The sequence below is a fragment of the Peromyscus maniculatus genome, chromosome 23, assembly GCF_049852395.1.
Source record: "Peromyscus maniculatus bairdii isolate BWxNUB_F1_BW_parent chromosome 23, HU_Pman_BW_mat_3.1, whole genome shotgun sequence".
NCBI classification, from domain to species: Eukaryota; Metazoa; Chordata; class Mammalia; order Rodentia; family Cricetidae; genus Peromyscus; species Peromyscus maniculatus.
The window spans coordinates 968426-987631 of record NC_134874.1 but is presented as its reverse complement, the minus strand read 5'-3'; the positions used below and the strand labels follow the sequence as shown (position 1 = coordinate 987631).

The window sequence follows — 19206 nt, the reverse complement described above, 5'->3', positions numbered from 1 at the left end:
ACAGTGTGTCTGTCGCTCTCTTCAGTGTGTCTCTTACAGCCCTGATGCTGGCTGGACATACAAAATTACTCTAAAAGACAATTCCTATTCTGACATATTGTGGCTAACTCCTGTAGAGAAGAGGCACCTGGTATAACCTGGAAGCAAGCAAAGACACACACACACACACAAAAAAAAAAAAAAAATGTTTCTAATTCCTTTATTTTCAAGCTAAGCAACAAAGAGATGAGTTGGCTCACAGAATCAAGAGATTTCCAAGCTTTCCAAAAACCAGCACCAATGCATTACATGTAGGATGGGCAAAAGCAGAGTCAAAAACATAAGGCAAGGAATACATGTTTCTGGTTTTTTACTACAGTGGTCAAAGGTTAAGGCACCGACCAAGGAAATTTACAATTAAGAGCCAAAAAATGATGAAATGTAGTACATCAAGTAAGTTACTTAAAATGTGGATAGGTGATATAGGTTTGAAATTTTAGTCTGACTATATAGTCTGATACATTTCTTTCCAAATAGTAATGTATTTGGGCCAGAAAATAAATTATGTTCATAAAGGACATTCCTTGCGCAATTCACTGAAATGTGAATGGGGTCTATGGATTGGACAGTATTATTATATTAATGTTAATGTTCTGGTTTTAAGGTTTGCACTGTTGTTATATGGCAGAATATTCTCAATATATACTGAAGGATTTAGAAGTGGCAAGACAATTTGTCTTCAATTTAGTCTCAAACAGTTCCAAAAATAACAGTAAAAATGATATAGTCAGAAAGAGCTATCAACCAAAATGGTAAAATGTTAAAGTAGGGGATCCAGGCCGGGCGTTGGTGGCACACGCCTTTAATCCCAGCACTCGGGAGGCAGAGCCAGGCGGATCTCTGTGAGTTCGAGGCCAGCCTGGGCTACCAAGTGAGCTCCAGGAAAGGCGCAAAGCTACACAGAGAAACCCTGTCTCGAAAAACCAAAAAAAAAAAAAAGTAGGGGATCCAGCTGGGCGGTGGTGGCGCATGCCTTTAATCCCAGCACTTGGCAGAGCCAGGAGGATCTCTGTGAGTTCGAGGCCAGCCTGGTCTACAGAGTGAGATCCAGGACAGGCACGAAAACTACACAAAAAAAAACCTGTCTCGGAAAACCATTTTTTTTTTTTTTTTGGTTTTTGTTTTTGCCATGGGTGTTGGGGTCCCCTGAAACTGGAGTTACAGACAGGTGTGAACTGCCATGTGCTTGGAATTGAACTCAGATCCTCTGGAAGAACAGTCAGTGCTCTTAACCCCTGAGCCATCTCTCCAGTGCCCCTCTTGTCCCCTTTGAGGTAAGTTATATTTTTGTGTTGACAGAATTGACTCCACAATTATCCTCTGACCTCTACACTTGGGAATAACATACATGAGCATGCATACACACAAATAATAAACAAATTAAAAAGAAAAAAACAAATCTGTCTTACTGGTCACAAGTACTTGCCATCATCAAAGCAATTCTGACTGTAGCAGAGGAGCTTTAAATCATGTCCACCATTGCCCCAAACAAGGGTATTATGCTAAGCAGCAGTCACTTCCCAGTTAAGGAAGTATGAACTTAACCAACAAAAGAAAGGATGTACTTTTATTACCAAAATAACATCAGAAACTGCATTTACATATCAAAAGCCAAAAGGAGTTCAATGAAGACTTTGTAAGTAGACAAAACTTCATAAATGAAATCTCCCCACTAAGCCTCACTTGCTCAGGTTAAAGATCCATGGATGGTTCTCCAAGGTCAAACTTGCTACATTCCAGTCACCAGTCCTGTTTTTTGTTTGTTTGTTTGTTTGTTTGTTTGTTTGTTTGTTTTTGTCATCCTCCCCCCCCCCCAGAAAGGGTTTCTCTGTGTAGTTTTGGTGCCTGTCCTGGATCTCACTCTATAGACCAGGCTGGCCTCGAACTCACTGAGATCCGCCTGGCTCTGTCTTCCTATTTATAATCTTGTGCTTCTGTATAACTGGGCATGCACATGACTAAAATCTGATGCATTGTGGGAAGGGAAGTGTGTAGCAGAAAAATTATTATATGACCTATCAATGGATACAGATAGAACCACCAAACTTTGTCCCTTAGTAACCAGCTGCTCCTTCCTGCAGGCAATAACCTGAAGCCTTGAGAAATCTCACTCATGTGGCCCACGGCTCTCTTACAGTGTGTTCTGAGGTATTCTATTGCTTTGTTCTAAATCAAGTAATGAGTGACTTTGAAATCTATGTGGGCTTTTATTTCATTGTTGAACAAGAAGCCAAGAACGTGGAAACACCTGGCCTGCCCCTAAGCATTGGTAACATAATCACACTGACACTGTAAGAAGCTGTGACAGGAGCTGGGCAGGTGGTGGCGCAGGCCTTTAATCCAGCACTCAGGAGAAAGAGGCAGGTGGATCTCAGTGAGTTCCAGTCCAGCCTGGTCTACAGAGCGAGTTCCAGGACAGCCAGGACTACACAGAGAAACCTGTCTCGGAAAAAAAAAAAAAAAAAAAAGAAAGAAAAAGCAGCTGTGACAGGGAAGGCAGAATCCAGAGAGAAGTCAGAGACAGCACAGCTTGAGTGGCCCTCGGGTTCTAGACGCGTGTGCTGGAGCACGTAATGCACAGGAAGGCCAACTTCTTGTAGACAACACACATGCGGGATGGAGTAGAAAACCCTCTGCAGGTGGCCAGATGACGCCTCACTCTGTTTGCCACCTCTAAGTCTCCGACGCAAAAAGTGTTAATGGATATGAAGCTCAGATCTCTCACAACATGTAGGTATTTGGAAAGATTCAAAAACAGGAGCCCTCTTAGTACCTTCTAAATGCTGATGTGTCCATCACTGGGTCCTGTGGCCAGGATCAGGCACAAGATACATGGCATTTGGAGATGTCAACATCCCCAGAGACCACCAGCCAGCAACTCCAAATAATCATCTTTTCTGGATGCTTTGCCCTTTTATATCAATTTTGCTGCTTTGATTTCAAACCATCTGAGGAAAAGGCAACCATCCAAACTTCATAGCTCAACTTTTAGTCAAATTGGTAGAAATGTCTGAGACTGAGTTCTGCCAGAAATATCTGTTCCCTCTATCCTCTGTGAAGGATATGTGTGCCCAGGCAACTCAGCCCTGCATGACCTCATGGCTTCGCATGGCTTCATGCTCCCCTAGTATTGCAAGCTCCAGCCTTTCCCCTTCACTGTCACACCTGCCCTCTCCATCCAGAAATGCCATCATCTGTCTGTTTTTAACACAAGGCTTGCTATGAAGTCCAGGCTGTCTTAGAGAACTTTCTGTGCAGGCCAGGCTAGCCTCAGACCTGAAATCCTCCTTTCTGAGTGCTAGAATTACAAGCTTGAACACCATACCCAGCTTGTTTTAAACAATTTTGTCTAACTGCCAGCCTAAGTGCACTGAGCACATTATAGGTAGACTAAACTAAGCTATGATATTTGGTAGACTATGTATTTTTAATATGTGTTATGTTTTGTTTTTATTAAACTTAAACTCATGATCCTCCTGCCTTGTCCTCCTGAATACTGGGTGATGTATATACCACCATACCCAGTTTATTTATTTCTCACTTAAATTATTTTCAACTTAGGATATATATATATAATATATATATTATATACAGATTAAACATCATTCTTTTTGTTTGTTTTGTTGTTGTTTGTTCACAGAGACAAGATTTCTCTGTGTAGCCCTGGTTGTCCTGGAACTTGCTCTGTAGCCCAGGCTGGCCTCGAACTCACAGAGATCCGCCTACCTCTGCCTCCCGAGTGCTGCGGTTAAAGGTGTGCACCACCACCTGACTAAGTTCATTTTAAATTGAAGGAGATAAATACAGTCGCTATACAACATCTAAACACTTGTATGAAAAAAGATGTCTAAAACCTGAATAGATCCTGTAACTCATCAATAAGATACACCAAAATCTAACGCAAGCAGGGGAAGAATTAAACGTGGACAGAAAGCAAACTTACAAAACCACTCAAGAAAGGTGGTTGCTGGCTTTGGGTCACTGTAGATTTTGCTGAAGTACTGATTCTATGAATGAGTATCTGTACTGAATCAATGAAATGTTATCCTACAATATCAAAACAGACAATTCTGTGAAAGTAAATAAAACTGCTACCTTTGGCCACTTGGGATTGAGGAGTCGGGCTTTGATTGCATCATCCAATGCCTTGTGGTACTGCTGGGTTTTCATGTAGGCTGCAGATCTATTGCTATATAAAATGCAGTTCTGAGGGTCAACTGCCAGGGCTTCATTATACAAAACAATAGCTGTGTGGAAGTCTCCATCATGACAGGCCTGGTTACTCTGACGGACTTTCTCAACAAATTCAGCTTTGCTCAGTGCTGGTTCATCAGGACTTCTCTGGGCAATAGTCTTAGCACCAAAAAGAGGAATCTACAAACAAAGAAATTGTCGTAAGTTCAAACAGTCCACACAGGTTCCTGAGGCCTGGAGCTGATGTCAGGTATCTTACTCATTGAGGCACAGTCTCTTTCTGAATCTAGAGTTAACCAATTCTGCTTCTCTAAGTTGACTTTTGTCCTTCTAACAAATAAGCTTTCCTTGAAACAGCTAACAGTACCTTAAATGGACACATACAGGAGGGGGATATAGCTCAGTGGACAACACATTTGTCTTGGAAGCATCAAAACTGGAGTTTGGATCTCTAAATCCCATGTAAAAACCTTGGCAGGTGTGGTGGCCACCAGTAATCTTCATATTCAGGAGGCAGAGACAGGATACCCAGAGCAAGCTGGCTAGAGAAGCAGAATTGGTTTTTAAAATATGTTCTCTCTAGTCTTAGCTGGCCTCGAACACACAGAGATCTGCCTGGCTCTGCCTCCTGAGTGCTAGGACTAAAGGTGTGTGCCACCACACCCAGCAGGCTATCATATTTTGGAAGTATATACTTTTCTTAGGAGGTTACAATTAAAAGACTGCATTGAGACTCGGAAGAGACTTTACTTTTAAATTTTTTTCCAACATAATATTTGTATTGGTTATTTGGTAATTTCTTACACCACAATCACACTCACTTCCCAGTCCTCCTAGGTCCAATCCTAACCCTTGTGACTTCCCCCCAATAAAAGAGAATTTAAAAAAAAAAAAAGAAAGAGAGACTTTATGTTTAAATGGTGTTGAAACTGAAAGATGATAAAGATTTTGGAAACTTTGAACTGCATGCATTTTGCAGTATGATATGGCTAGGAACCTATGAAGATCAAGGAATGGAATATGGTGGTTTGAGGGAGAATGTCCCCCATAGGTTACTGCATTTGAACACTTGGTCCCCATTGGTTACATTATCTAGAAACATCTAGGAAGTCCAGCTTTGCTAGCTCGCTCTCTTCCTGTACTGGTGATTCACGATGTAAGCTCTCGGCATTCTGCTTCAAGCACCACCCCTGCTCCAACCCCAACCCTGACATGATGGACTCTTACCCTTTGGAACCAAAAGCCAAAATAAACTTTTGTAAGTTGCCTTGGCCATGGTGTTTTTTCACAGAGAAGTAACCGATGCTGTCAACGTGGCCCTTTTGACAGTATCCACTCAACACTCTCACTCTTACGGTATCTTCCTCATTTTTTTTTTCATTTTTATGTATTTATTTATTTTTCTATTATCAGCTTGAAACAGTACAAATTCTTATCCTAATAGTGAAATGTTTCATTGAGGCTTGCCTAGTAACTGAGTAAAACCAAAACTTATTATAAGCCACAGTCATCCTAGGGTCCCCCCTGGTTCTGTGGGTTGCAGTCTGATTGTTCTTTGCTTTATATCTAGTATCCACTTATGAGTGAGTACATACCATGTTTGTCCTTCTGGGTTTGGGTTACCTCACTCAGGATGATTTTTTCTAGTTCCATCCTTTTGCCTGCAAATTTCATGCTGTCATTTTTTTTTCTCTGCTGAGAAAAAAATGTGTCTATGTACCACATTTTCTTAATCCATTCTTCTGTTGACAAGCTTCTAGATTGTTTCCAGGTTCTGGCTATTACAAATAGTGCTGCTATGAACATAGTCGAGCATATATCTTTGTGGTATGATTGAGCATTCCTTGAATATACGCCCAAGAGTGGTATGGCTGGGTCTTGAGGTAGATTGACTCCCAATTTTCTGAGAAACCGCCATACTGATTTCCACAGTGGTTGTACAAGTTTGCACTCCCACCAACAGTGGAGGAGTGTTCCCTTTGCTCCGCATCCCCTCCAACATAGACTGTCATTAGTGTTTTTGATCATAGCCATTCTGACAGGTGTAAGATGGTATCTCAGAGTCGTTTTTGATTTGCATTTCTCTCATGATTAAGGGTGTTGAGCATTTCTTTAAATGTCTTTCAGCCATTTGTGATTCTTGTTTTGAGAGTTCTCTGTTTAACTCTTTAGCCCTTTTTTTTTTTTTTTTTTTTTTTTGGTTTTTTGAGACAGGGTTTCTCTGTGTAGCTTTGTGCCTTTCCTGGAACTCACTTGGTAGCCCAGGCTGGCCTCGAACTCACAGAGATCCGCCTGGCTCTGCCTCCCTAGTGCTGGGATTAAAGGTGTGTGCCACCGCCCGGCAAGCCCATTTTTTAATTCGATTGTTCAGTATTTTGATGTCTAGTTTCTTGAGTTCTTTACATACTTTGGAGATCAGTCCTCTGTCAGATATGGGGTTGGTGAAGGTCTTTTCCCAAATTTCTTTTCTTGTCTTATTAAGGACCATGTCTTTTGCCCAACAAAAGCTTCTCAGTTTCAAGGGGTCCCATTTATTAATTGTTGTGTTCAGTGTCTGTGCTGCTGGTGTTATATTTAGGAAATAATCTCCTGTGCCAATGGGCACTTTCTCTTCTATTACGTTTACTGTAATTGGATTTATGTTGAGATCTTTGATCCACTTGGACTTGAGTCTTGTGCATGGTGACAGATATGGATCTATTTGTAATCTTTTACATATTGACATCCAGTTATGCCAACACCATTTGTTGAAGATACTTTCTTTTTTCCATTGTATAGTTTTGGCTTCTTTGTCAAAAATCAGGTTTTCATATGTGCATGGATTAATGTCAGGGTCTTCAATTCAATTCAATTGGTCTGTATGTTGGTTTTTATGCCAGTACCGAGCTGTTTTTATTACTATAGCTCTATAGTAGAGTTTGAGGTTAGTGATGGTGATGCCTCCAGAGGTTGCTTTATTATACAGGATTCTTTTAGCTATCCTGTGTCTTTTTTTTTTTTCTATATGAAGTTGAATATTTTTCTTTCCAAGTCTGTGAAGAATTGTGTTGGGATTTTGATGGGGATTGCATTGAATCTGTAGATTGCTTTTGGTAAGATTGCCATTTTTACTATGTTAATCCTACCTATCCATGAGCATGGGAGATCCTTCCATTTTTTGATATCTTCTTCAATTTCTTTCTTTAGAGATTTAAAGTTCTTATCAAAAAGGTCCTTCACTTGTTTAGTTAGTGTTATCCCAAGGTATTTTATATTATTTGTGGCTATTGTAAAGGGTGATGTTTCTCTGACTTCTTTCTCAGCCCTTTTATCATTTATGTATAGGAGGGCTACTGATTTTTTTGATTTGATCTTGTATCCTGCCACTTTACTGAAGGTGTTTATCAGCTGTAGGAGTTCCTTGGTAGAATTTTGGGGGTAACTTATGTATACTATCATATCATCTGCAAATAGTGAAAGTTTGACTTCTTCCTTTCCAATTTGTATCCCTTTGATCTCCTTTTGTTGTCTTATTGCTCTAGCTAGAATGTCAAGTACTATATTGAATAAATATGGAGAGAGTGGACAGCCTTGTCTTGTTCCTGACTTTAGTGGAATCGCTTTGAGTTTCTCTTCATTTAATTTGATAGTGGCTGTTGGCTTGCTGTAAATTGCCTTTATTATGTTTAGGAAGGTTCCTTGTATTCCTGATCTCTCTAAGACCTTTATCATGAAGGGGTGTTGGATTTTGTCAAAGGCTTTTTCAGCATCTAATGAGATGATCATGTGTGGGCTTTTTCCTTTCAGTTTGTTTATATGGTGTATTACATCGACAGATTTTCATATATTGAACCATCCTTGCATCCCTGGGATGAAGCCTACTTGGTCATGGTGAATAATTTTTTTGATGTGTTCTTGAATTCGGTTTGCCAATATTTTGTTGAGTATTTTTGCATCAATGTTCATGAGGGAGATTGGTCTGTAATTTTCTTTGTTGCATCTTTGTGTAGTTTGGGTATCAGGGTAATTGTAGCCTCATAAAAAAAGTTTGGTAGTGTTCCTTTTGTTTCTACTGTGTGGAACAATTTAAAGAGTACTGGAATTAGTTCTTTGAAAATCTAGTAGAATTCTGCACTGAAACCATCTGGTCCTGGGCTTTTTTTGGTTTTTGAGACTTTTGATGACTGTTTCAATTTCTTTAGGGGTTATTGGTCTATTTAAATAGTTTATCTGGTCTTGATTTAACTTTGGTATGTGGTATCTATCCAGAAAATTGTCCATTTCTTCCAGATTTTCCAATTTTGTGGAGTACAGGTTTTTGAAGTATGACCTGATGCTTCTCTGGATTTCCTTGTTGTCTGTTGGTATATCTCCCTTTTCATGTCTGATTTTGTTAATTTGGATGCTCTCTCCTTGCCTTTTGGTTAATTTGGCCACAGAAAGCACTAAAAGGAAAAATCCAACCTAAAGAAGCTAAACACACCCATGAAAACTCAAGCAATAGATAATACCACAAAAACAAATACCAAAGAAGGAAAATGCAACACTACCACAAAAAAAAAAAAAACAAACAGAAATTAACAGTCACTGGTCAGTAATATCCATCAATAAAAATGGTCTCAACTCATCTATAAAAAGACACAGACAAACAGAATGGATAAGAAAACAGGATCCATCCTTCTGCTGCATACAAGAAACACACCTTAACTTCAAAGACGGACACTACCTCAGAGTAAAGGGCTGAGAAAAGGCTTTCCAATCAAATGGACCTAAGAAGCAAGCTGGTGTAGCTATCCTAACATCTAATAAAATAGACTTCAAACTAAAATCAATTGAAAGAGATCAGGATGGGCATTACATATTTATCACAGAAAAAATCCACCAAAATGAAGTCTCGATTCTGAACATTTATGCCCCAAATACAAAGGCACCCACATTTATAAAAAGAAACATTACTAAAGCTTAAATCACACATCAAGCCGGGCGGTGGTGGCGCACGCCTTTAATCCCAGCACTCGGGAGGCAGAGCCAGGCGGATCGCTGTGAGTTCGAGGCCAGCCTGGGCTACCAAGTGAGCTCCAGGAAAGGCGCAAAACTACGCAGAGAAACCCTGTCTCGAAAAACCAAAAAAAAAAAAATCACACATCAAACCCCACACATGAGTAGTGGGATATTTCAACACACCACTCTCACCAAAAGACAGATCTAGCAGAATGAAACTTAACAAAGAAATAAAGAACCTAACAGATGTTATGACTCAAATGGACTTAATATCTACAGAACATTCCATCCTAATACAAAAGAATATACCTTTTTCTCAGCACCCTATGGAACCTTCTCAAAAATTGATCACATGCTTGGTCACAAAGCAAATTTCCACAGATACAAAAACATTGCAATAACCTCCTGTATCTTATCAGACCACCATGCCTTAAAGTTAGATTTCAACAACAATTTCTTTCTTTATTGCTTATAATTTTCCCTAGAGAGGTCTTTTACATCCTTGGCTAAGATAGGCTTAGACTAGGTCATTTTTTTCTATTTTTCTTTTCTTTTTTGAGGTTTCTATGAACAAAATTATTTCCCTGATGTCCTTCTTAGCTAGTTCATAATTGGTATACAAAAATGCTACTGGTCTTTGTAGGCCAACTTTGCATCCTGATAGCTGACTAAACTGATTCATCAAGTCAACAGGTCTTTTAGTGGAGTTGTTAGAGTCAGGGAGGTAAAAAGTCATATCAGAGACAACTTCTTCCTGTCTACAAAGGAAGTGCTTTAATATAATCAACCTGCCACCAGGTTACTGGCTACTCATCCCTTGGAAGGGGGCCATACTGAGGCCCAGTGTTGGCCTCTGCTGTTGGCAGATCTGGCACTCAGCAACAGCTGTAGCCAGATCAGCCTTGGTGAGTGGAAGGCCATGTTGTTGAGCCCATTCATAACCTTCATTACTGCCACCATGGCTACTTTGTTCAAGATCTACTGGGTAACAGCAGGGACAGCCATGGAAGAGGCTGACTGTCCACAGACCACGTTATCCTATCTACTTGATTACAGAACTACTCCTCTGCTGAAGTCACATTTCAATGAACACTTACATGGGACACAAGTACCTTCACATCCTTTGCCCATTTGAAGAGATGCAGCCACAAACTTCTTCCTCAAAAGTTTTTCTCACCAAATTCCAATCATGATCTTTCCAAGTCCCTGGCCACAGCCAAACCATTGGCTACAGCCCATGAATCAGTAAATAATCACACAACTGGCCATTTCTCCTTCTTTTTTTTTTTTTTTTTTTTGGCCATTTCTCCTTCCAAGCAGAATGTGCAACTATGTGCACTGCCCAAAGTTCTGCCCATTATAAAGATTTCCCTTCTCTGCAGTCTTTCACAATTGTCTCAGAAAAGGGCTATAATGCTGCACCTGTCCACTTCCAGATGATACTTGCAGTGTACATGTGGTGGTTTGATGGAGAATAGTTCCCATAGGCTCATATATGTAAATGCTTGGTCCCCAGTTGGTGGAACTGTTTGGGAAGGATTAGGAGGTACGGCTTTGTTGGAGGAGGTTTATCACTAGGGGTGGGCCTTGAGGTTTCAAAAGCCCATGCCATTCCCAGTAAGTTCTCTCTGTACCTCATGCTTATGGATGATGTAAGCTCTCAGCTGCTGCTCCACTGCCATGCCTACCTACTGCTGCCGTGCATCCCACCATGATGGTCATGAATTCTAACCCTCTGGAACCATGAGTCCCAAGTTAAATGCTTTCTTTTATAAGATGCCTTAGTTACTATGCTTTGTCACAGGAATCAAAGTGACTAAGACAGTACAGAACCAACAGTAAAGGAAATCCTACTAGTCTTATGTTCCTCAATCAACTGATCACACAGCATACCCCATGAGGCCATAGCTGCATGCTCAGAAGTAGACGGCATTGCAACTGGAACAGAAACCATAGACATTTGGGCATCTTCATGTAACTTGCTTGTGCCCTCAGGACCGGCTTAGGCCTGCTAGCACATGATACTGTGATCATTTGATAATGGATTGCTGCTGTCCAACGATGCTCTCCCTCCTTGTTCAATTACATCTTTGTTGGCTGTTTTTGTTCTTTTGGGGGGCCCACCACCCCGCTCCCAAATAAATCACACGTGGAGGCTTATTCTTAATTATAAATGTTCAGCCTTAGTTTGGCTTGTTTCTTGTCAGCTTTTCTTATCTTTAAAGTATTCCATCTACCTTTTGCCTCTGGGCTTTTCCTGTTCTCTTACTTCTATAAATCTTACTCTTCCTCCATGGCTTGATATGTAGCTAGGTGGCTGGTCCCTGGAGTCCTCCTCCTTCTCCCAGATTTCTCCTTCTATATATTCTCTCTGCCTGTCAGCCCTGCCTATTTCTCTCTCCTGCCTCACTATTGACCTTTCAGCTCTTTATTAGACCATCAGGTGTTTTAGACAGGTACAGTAACAAAGCTTCACAGAGTTAAACAAATGCAACATAAACAAAAGTAACACACCTTAAAATAATATTCCCTGCTGGGCGGTGATGGCACACACCTTTAATCCCAGCACTTGGGAGGTAGAGGCAGGCGGATCTTTGTGAGTTCGAGGCCAGCCTGGTCTCCATAAGAGAGTTCCAGGAAAGGCACAAAGCTACACAGAGAAAGCCTGTCTGGAAAAACCAAAATAATAATAATAATAATATTCCCCAACACATCTGTATCAGCTTTCTGCTTTCAATGGTTTCCTTCACTGCTTAAGCTTTTCTTTAATTCCTTTTCACAAGCTGGAAGCTTAGCTGGGTAAAATCCTGCTCTTAGGTCACCACTCCCTTTATTCCATTTAGCAACTGGCTTTTCATTGATCTGTTTATCTCCTTGAACACAGCACTTAGCTCTATTATACTTCCTGTGGGCCTTTTCTCCTGAAACTCTACATTTTGTGTTTTTCCTGTTCAGCTTTATGGTGATAGTTTATTTGTGCTGAAATGTGATTTTATTTGTATGTTAATAAATAAAGTTGCCTGGGGGTCAGAGCTAATAGCAAGCCATAGCAGAAGTCTGGCAGTAGTAGCACACGCCCTTAATCCCCGATCACAAGACAGGCAGATCTCTGTGTGTTCAAGGACACCACCAGCATGGAGACACACACACACACACACACACACACACACACACACACACACACACACAGCCTTTAATCTCAATACCAACCATAGAAGACCTGGAGGTCTGTATAGAGAGGCAGTTATGAGGAGGTCATGTGGTTGGATTTACAACCAATGAGAAGGCAGAACAGAAAGTCAATAAAAAACAGATACACAGGAAGTAGCTCTCTTTCTGAGGGGAAGGATGACAGCATCAGTGAAGGGTAAGAAGGCGGTTTTAAGTCTCAGCTCTTAGCTACTGCTCTGACCTCTTGGGCTTTTAACTCTGCATTTGGCTCTGTGTTTCTTATTTAATAAGATCATTACATCTACACAGCTTGTTCCTTTTCATTATAGAGCTGCATAAGACTGGTCACTAATACCACATATGACACAGTCAATAATAGGCTATTTTGAAATCTCCTGGTCAATATTGTTAATCCAAAACTCTTCAATTTAGCCCCAGACAGATTTTTTTGGACAAGTGCAGAAAACAGCCACATTCTTCACCAATATAACACAGGAACATCTCTAGGCCATCTATTCATATTCTTCTCCTCTAAAACCTCTTGATTAGGCTATCAATATCTACATTATTCCCAGCAACACTGTCTTCCCTGTTCCTATTAGCATGGCCCATTTAGCCCCATTTAAAGTGTTCAACTGTTTTCTTAATCCAAAGTCCCAAAGTCCACATTCCACCAAGAAACATGGTCAGGCCTGTCATAGCAATACCCCAGTCCCTGATATCAACTTCTATCTTAGTCAATGTTCTATTGCAGTGAAGAGACCACAGCAATTCTTTTAAAGGAAAAGATTTAATTGGGACAGGCTCCGGGTCCAGAGGTTTAGTCCATTCTTATTATGGCAGGACATGGCAGCAGGCAGGCAGAAATGGTGGTGGAGAAAGAGCCAGGAGTTCTACATGCAGATTGACAGGCAGCAGGGAGACACTGGGCCTGGCTTAAGCATCTGAGAAACCTCAAAGCCCACCCCCAGTAACACACTTCCACCAACAAGGCCATCCCTACTAATAGTGCCACTGTCTGGTAAACAATCATTCAAATCTGTGAGCCTACAGGGTATTTGGGGGGGGTAGCACCCCCTAACTAATTCTACCTTGTGTGATTTGATGTCTCCTAAGCCAATCCATTAACAAACTCTTTATAACATTGATTCCATTGCTTTGAGTTTCTTGTACACCACTACTTCCTGTTCACTTGACCCAATCAACATAATGTCATCAATACAGTAGACGCCATGACATTTTGTGGGAAAGACAGATGATCAAGATCCCTTCAAACTAAGTCATGGCACAGGGCTCGGGCATTAATATTCCTTGATGTAAAACAGTAAATGTGTACTGCTGGTCTCAACAGCTGAACGCAAACTGCTTCTGTGGTCCTCATGGCAGGCATTGACAAAAAGGCATCTGTTAGATCAGTGACTGTACCCCATGTACCAGCAGGTGTGTTAATATGTCAAGTAAGAGCAATACACCCAGTACAGCAGCTGCAATCTGGAGTCACTACTGATTAAGTTTCAATAGCCAACTGGCACGATCCTATGAGGAGGAGAGGGGTGTAAGGAATTAGTAGACAGAAAGATAGTGGGGAGGAGACAGACAGAAACACAGGATAGCTTCAGAAGGACCTAGATCAAAATCCACCAGCCCCTTCTGTCTCTCAAAAGGGCTTTTTATAGGAATGCCAAGGGGCGGGGCAAAAGACCTCCCCTTACTAGATCAAAGCATACCGCACATCCAAGTGTAAAACACCTGGTAACCACACACGTGGTCAGTCCATCCCCTTATGCAGCCCTGCTGGGTAAAGTAAGCTCAGATCTCACTAGGAAACCTCTGTGGGCTCCCACACTGGAACTAAAGGTGTGTGCCGCTATCACCTGGAAAATGCTTTCTTTTTATAAGAGTTGTGGTATCTCTTCAGAGAAATAGAACGCTGACTAAGACAACCCTGTCTAAAAATAAACAAATAAAAATAAAATAATAAGACACCCAACACCAACCTCTGGCTTCCACATGCACAAGCACAAACAACATATAAACACACACACACCAACACATACATCACAGATATATATACACACATCCACACATATAGACACATGTGTGCCCATGCATGTACACACACATACACATACACACACAGGTTGCCTTCGCACCTTGACCACAATTTTCTAAATCACATGAAGTCACTTTCCACTTACTAAGTTATTCTTTTTTATTCATTTTTATGTTATGTACATGAGTATTTTGCCTGTATGTAGGGCCGTGCATGGTGTATATAGTGCCCATGGAGTCCCGAAGAGGGCAATGGATACTCTAGAATCAGAGATACAGAAGGTTGTGAGCTGCCATGTGGGTGCTGGGAACTGAACTTGAGTCCTCTGGAAAAGCAGCAAGTGCTTTTAACTGCTGAACCATCTTTCCAACCTAATATTAAATTATTCCTATGGCTCAGGTCATTTTTCAAATTCACATAAAAATATCATATGGGGCCAAGGATATAATTTGGTTGATAAACAAAGCTATGGGTATGATCCCCAGCTCTATATAAAACCAGGTTTCGTGGTACATGCCTGTAACCCCAGCAGTCAGGAGACAGAAACAGGAGAACCAGAAGTTCAAGGACAACCTTGGCTATACAGCAGGCTTACGGTCCGTCTAAAATAATGAGACCCTGTCTCTAGGGAGGAGGGAACCATATGAATACACAAAGGCTATGTTAGTTTTATACTTTGTTTTTTCTCTCTTTAAATATATTCAACTATTTGTTCATTTTCTGTATCTATGTGTGGTAAGTATTGCACAACATACACACAGTGCCTGAGGAGGCCAAGAGAATATCAGACCCCTGGAAATGGAATCATAAGCAATCGTGAACACTCAGTGTGGGTGCTGGGACCAAACCAGGTCCCCGAAGGTCAGCAGCTCTAAGTCACAGAGTCGTTCCTTCAGCTTCTCCCTTGAGACAGGGCCTCATTCTGTGACCAGTCTGCTGTGGAATTCACTGCTGAGCCCTGCTGGCCTCAAATTCACAGTAATTCTCCTGCCTCAGTCTCACAAAATATGGGACTATAGGCATAAAATCACTATGTCTGGCTCAATTGGGGACTCCTTTTTTAAAAATATTTTTTAAAATATTTTATTTATTTTTATATATGAGTGTCTGTGATTGTATAATGTAAACCATGTAAGTGCCTGGTGCACACAGAACCCAAAAGAGGACACTGGATCCCCTAGAACTAAAATTACACGTAGCTGTGAGCCCCCATGTGGGTGACCGAAACTCAACCCAGGTCATCTAGAAAATCAGCAAGTGTTCTTAAATGTTGAGCCATCTTTCCAGCCCCAAGTTGTATACTTTTAAAACTAAATAGCAGGAATGGAGAGAAAGTTTACTGCATAAACAAGAATACTGGAGTCTGGGTCCTCAGAAACCTACATGAATGCCAGGTGGGTATAGCAGCCTATAATTCCAGCCCTGGAATGTGCAGAGAGGGTATCTCCACAAGCTGGCTAGCAAGCTATGGGTTGAGAAACCCTGCCTCACTGGATAAAGTAAAATGGTTGAGGATGATTCCTCATCCATTTATGTGGCATACCAAGATGTCAGTCTCAAAATCTACCCCTGGTGGATCTGCCTATGCTGAGCTTTCACATCGACAGTTAGCAGGACCTTTAAGGTTTAGTTCCTTTCATTCAGAGTATGTTCAAAGGCCATCCAATTGTGTCATGAACTGATTAGTATTTGCAGAAGATTCCACAGTATGAGTGTTCAACGTTAACCATCCAGTATTTAGTTCATGAACAGTACTGTCACTTTTCAGCTATCACCAACCAAAGGTATGAACATTCATACAAACTTTTGTTAGAGCTACAACTACTGAACTGTCAAACTGTTTTCAAAGTCACGGGTCACTTTTCATGCCAGTGATATGAGACAATTCTCCCCATCCTCCTCAGCTCTCATATATGTCAGTCTTTTTCAGTTTAGCACCAGTAATGCAGAATCACATTATATTGCATCTGTATCCCCAACAACCAACAAGTTACATACACTTATTTTTGGACATTTATTTATCTTCCTTAAGAGTATTTGCTGCTCTTTCAGAGGACCTGAGTTCCGTTCCCAGAACCCACATCAGGTGGCTCACTACAGCCTATAACTCCACATCCAGGGGTGTTCAACACCTCTGGACACCACAGATATCTACACACACACACACACACACACACACACACACACACACACACACACACACAAATTAATGACAGACAGACAGCAAGAGGATTCAGAAGTTGGTCAAGAGACATCTATAATCCTAACACTAGAGAAGGGATACAGATACAGGCAGATCTCAGGAGCTTGCTGGTCAGCCTGAACTAGCTAGCCAAAAACAGTGAGCTCCAAGTGCAACATAACCCTCAAAATATAAGGAGGGCTGGTGAGGTGGCTCAGAGGTTAAGAGCACTGGCTGCTCTTCCAGAGGTCCTGAGTTCAATGCTCAGCAACCACATGGTGCTCACAACCATATATAATGATATCTGGTGCCCCTTCTGGCCTGCAGGCTAACATGCAGACAGAACACTGTATACATAATAAGTAAATACATACACACACACACACACACACACACATATGTGGAGGTGAAGAGCAATAAAGGACATTGACCTCTGGCCTCCACCCCCTCAAACACACGTGTGCACCCACACATACATAAGCATACTACACACCTACACACACACACACACACGCACACACACGGGAGATAACAATAATGGTCACACACTACTCTGTCAATATATTATAAACCATGAAACTAAATATTTTTTGTTTGGTTTTTCAAGACAGGGATTGTCTGTATAGCTCTGGCTATCCTGGAACTCGCTCTGTAGACCAGGCTGGCCTGGAACTCACAAAGATCCACCTGTCTCTGCCTCCCAAGTACTGGGATCAGAGGCATGCGCTACCACACCTGGCGTACAAAACTCTTAATTCAACTATAATTGAAATCACCTAAAAGATACACTTCCAGGTGTGACTTCGAAGGAACCGCTGAGGAGAGAAAACCCATCAGGAATTTGGCTGGTGAACTCCATGGGCTCGGCTCCCTCTCAGACTGTCAAAAAGACAGCTAAGCCCGCATTTGTCTTCCCGCCTCGTGATACAATGTGACCAGCAGCCCTCTGTTCATCTCCCCGCCTCCTGATACAATGTGATCAGCTGTGTCATACTCCTGTCACTATGCCTTCCCAGCCAACAGCTGGACCCTCAAACATAAACCTTCCCTAAAGTTACTTCCAGTCAGTGGTCAGAACAAGGAGAAAAGAACCTAACAACACTAAAGATGATAACTGTTAGAAGTATGTCAAATTTTTATTTTTTCAATAAGCTTTTTAAATATTCTTCTAGATTATAATTGCAACAGGTCCCCCTTACCTTTCCTCCCTCTAATCCTCCCACACACCCCTCTCCTTGCTCTCTTTCAAATCCATGGCTTCTATTTCATTAGTTGTTGCTATGTAGCAATACACATATACATATTCCTACATATAAATACAACGGCTCAGTCCATATAATATTATTCATATGTATGTTTCCAGGTCTGACCATTTGGTATTGGGTAACAAATCAGTGTGTTTGTCCCTGGTGAAGACTACTTCTCCGCTTCCAGCATTCCTTAGCTGCCGGTAGCTCTTTGTCTAGGGTTGAGGCCTCATGAGCTTTCCCCTTCCTCTTTAGCATGACCATTTGTGTCATATTGAGTGTAGCTGATGACATTTCTAAAAGACACAATCTCACAACAAACTCCTTTTTCCTCTGGCTCTTACAATCTTTCTGTCCCCACCTTCCACAATCTTCTCTGAGCCCTGGGTTCATGAGTTGTGCTGCAGATGTATACACTGAGAGTAAAGCTTTTCTTTTTTGGTTTTTTGGGGGTTTTGTTTTGTTGTTATTTTAAAGACAGTGTCTCTCTATGTAGTCCTGATGCCCTGAAACTTCCTATGTAGACCAGGATGTCCTCAACTTGCAAAGATCCTCCTACCCCTGCCTCCCAAGTGCTGGAATTAAAGGTGTGTGCCACCACACTAAGTGGGAATAAAGCTTTTCTAAAAGCTTTTAGCTTTTATTTTAGTGCATGTGTGTTGCATGCTTATGTGGGCACAGGTTCACTGACCTGTGAATGTTCTTGAAGAGGCCATGAGATGTAGACTTCAGGACTCTTCCCCAGTTGCTTTCTACCCCCACCCCCTTCCCCCACCCCAACACACTATGTAGCTCTGGCTGGCCTGGAACTCTCTACATAGACCAGGCTGGCCTCAGTCACAGATCTGCTTGCTTCTACCTTCTGAGTGCTAGGATTAAAGGTATGCGTCACCATGCCAGGTTTTCTCCACCTTGTTTTTCAGGAGCTTTCTCACTCAGCCCAGTTTCAGACAGGCTAGCTGGTGAGTGGGCACCAGGGATCCACCTTCCTCCACCACCTCCTAACTCCCAATTCTGGGGTTACAGGTCCATACCCACTGGCCCAATTTTAGGGGGAAGTCAGAGGTGAGCCTGGGTCCTTGTGCTTGCATAGAAAGCACTTTGCCCACCAAGCTGTCTCCCCAACCCCTAAAGACAGTTTGTTTCTTTTAATCGTATCCACACAATCGACAAAACACATTTAGAGATTACATCATTTTATTTTTCCGATTTTTCTTCTCCAGATGCAATCTCAGCTCTTACTGTCTTTCTTACACTTGAATTCTCTATTTACTGAAAAACACTATTGAAGAGAGACCAACTAAATGAAATACAGCCAAATGGAGGAAAAAGAAACCATA

General features: G+C 41.5%; 1 protein-coding gene across 3 annotated transcripts in view; it reads right to left on the bottom strand.

Moving 5' to 3' along the window:
* The window catches only part of Ttc28 (tetratricopeptide repeat domain 28), a 425155-nt gene that overhangs the window by 404043 nt on the left and 1906 nt on the right, over positions 1-19206 (bottom strand). For 2 of the 3 annotated variants that reach the window (XM_076559941.1, XM_076559942.1), the window contains exon 2: positions 4135-4413. The exons of the other annotated variant lie outside the window; for it this stretch is intronic. In XM_076559941.1, the coding sequence (XP_076416056.1) occupies positions 4135-4413 (279 nt within the window). The remainder of the gene's footprint in view (positions 1-4134; positions 4414-19206) is intronic. 3 annotated transcript variants of the gene reach the window in all.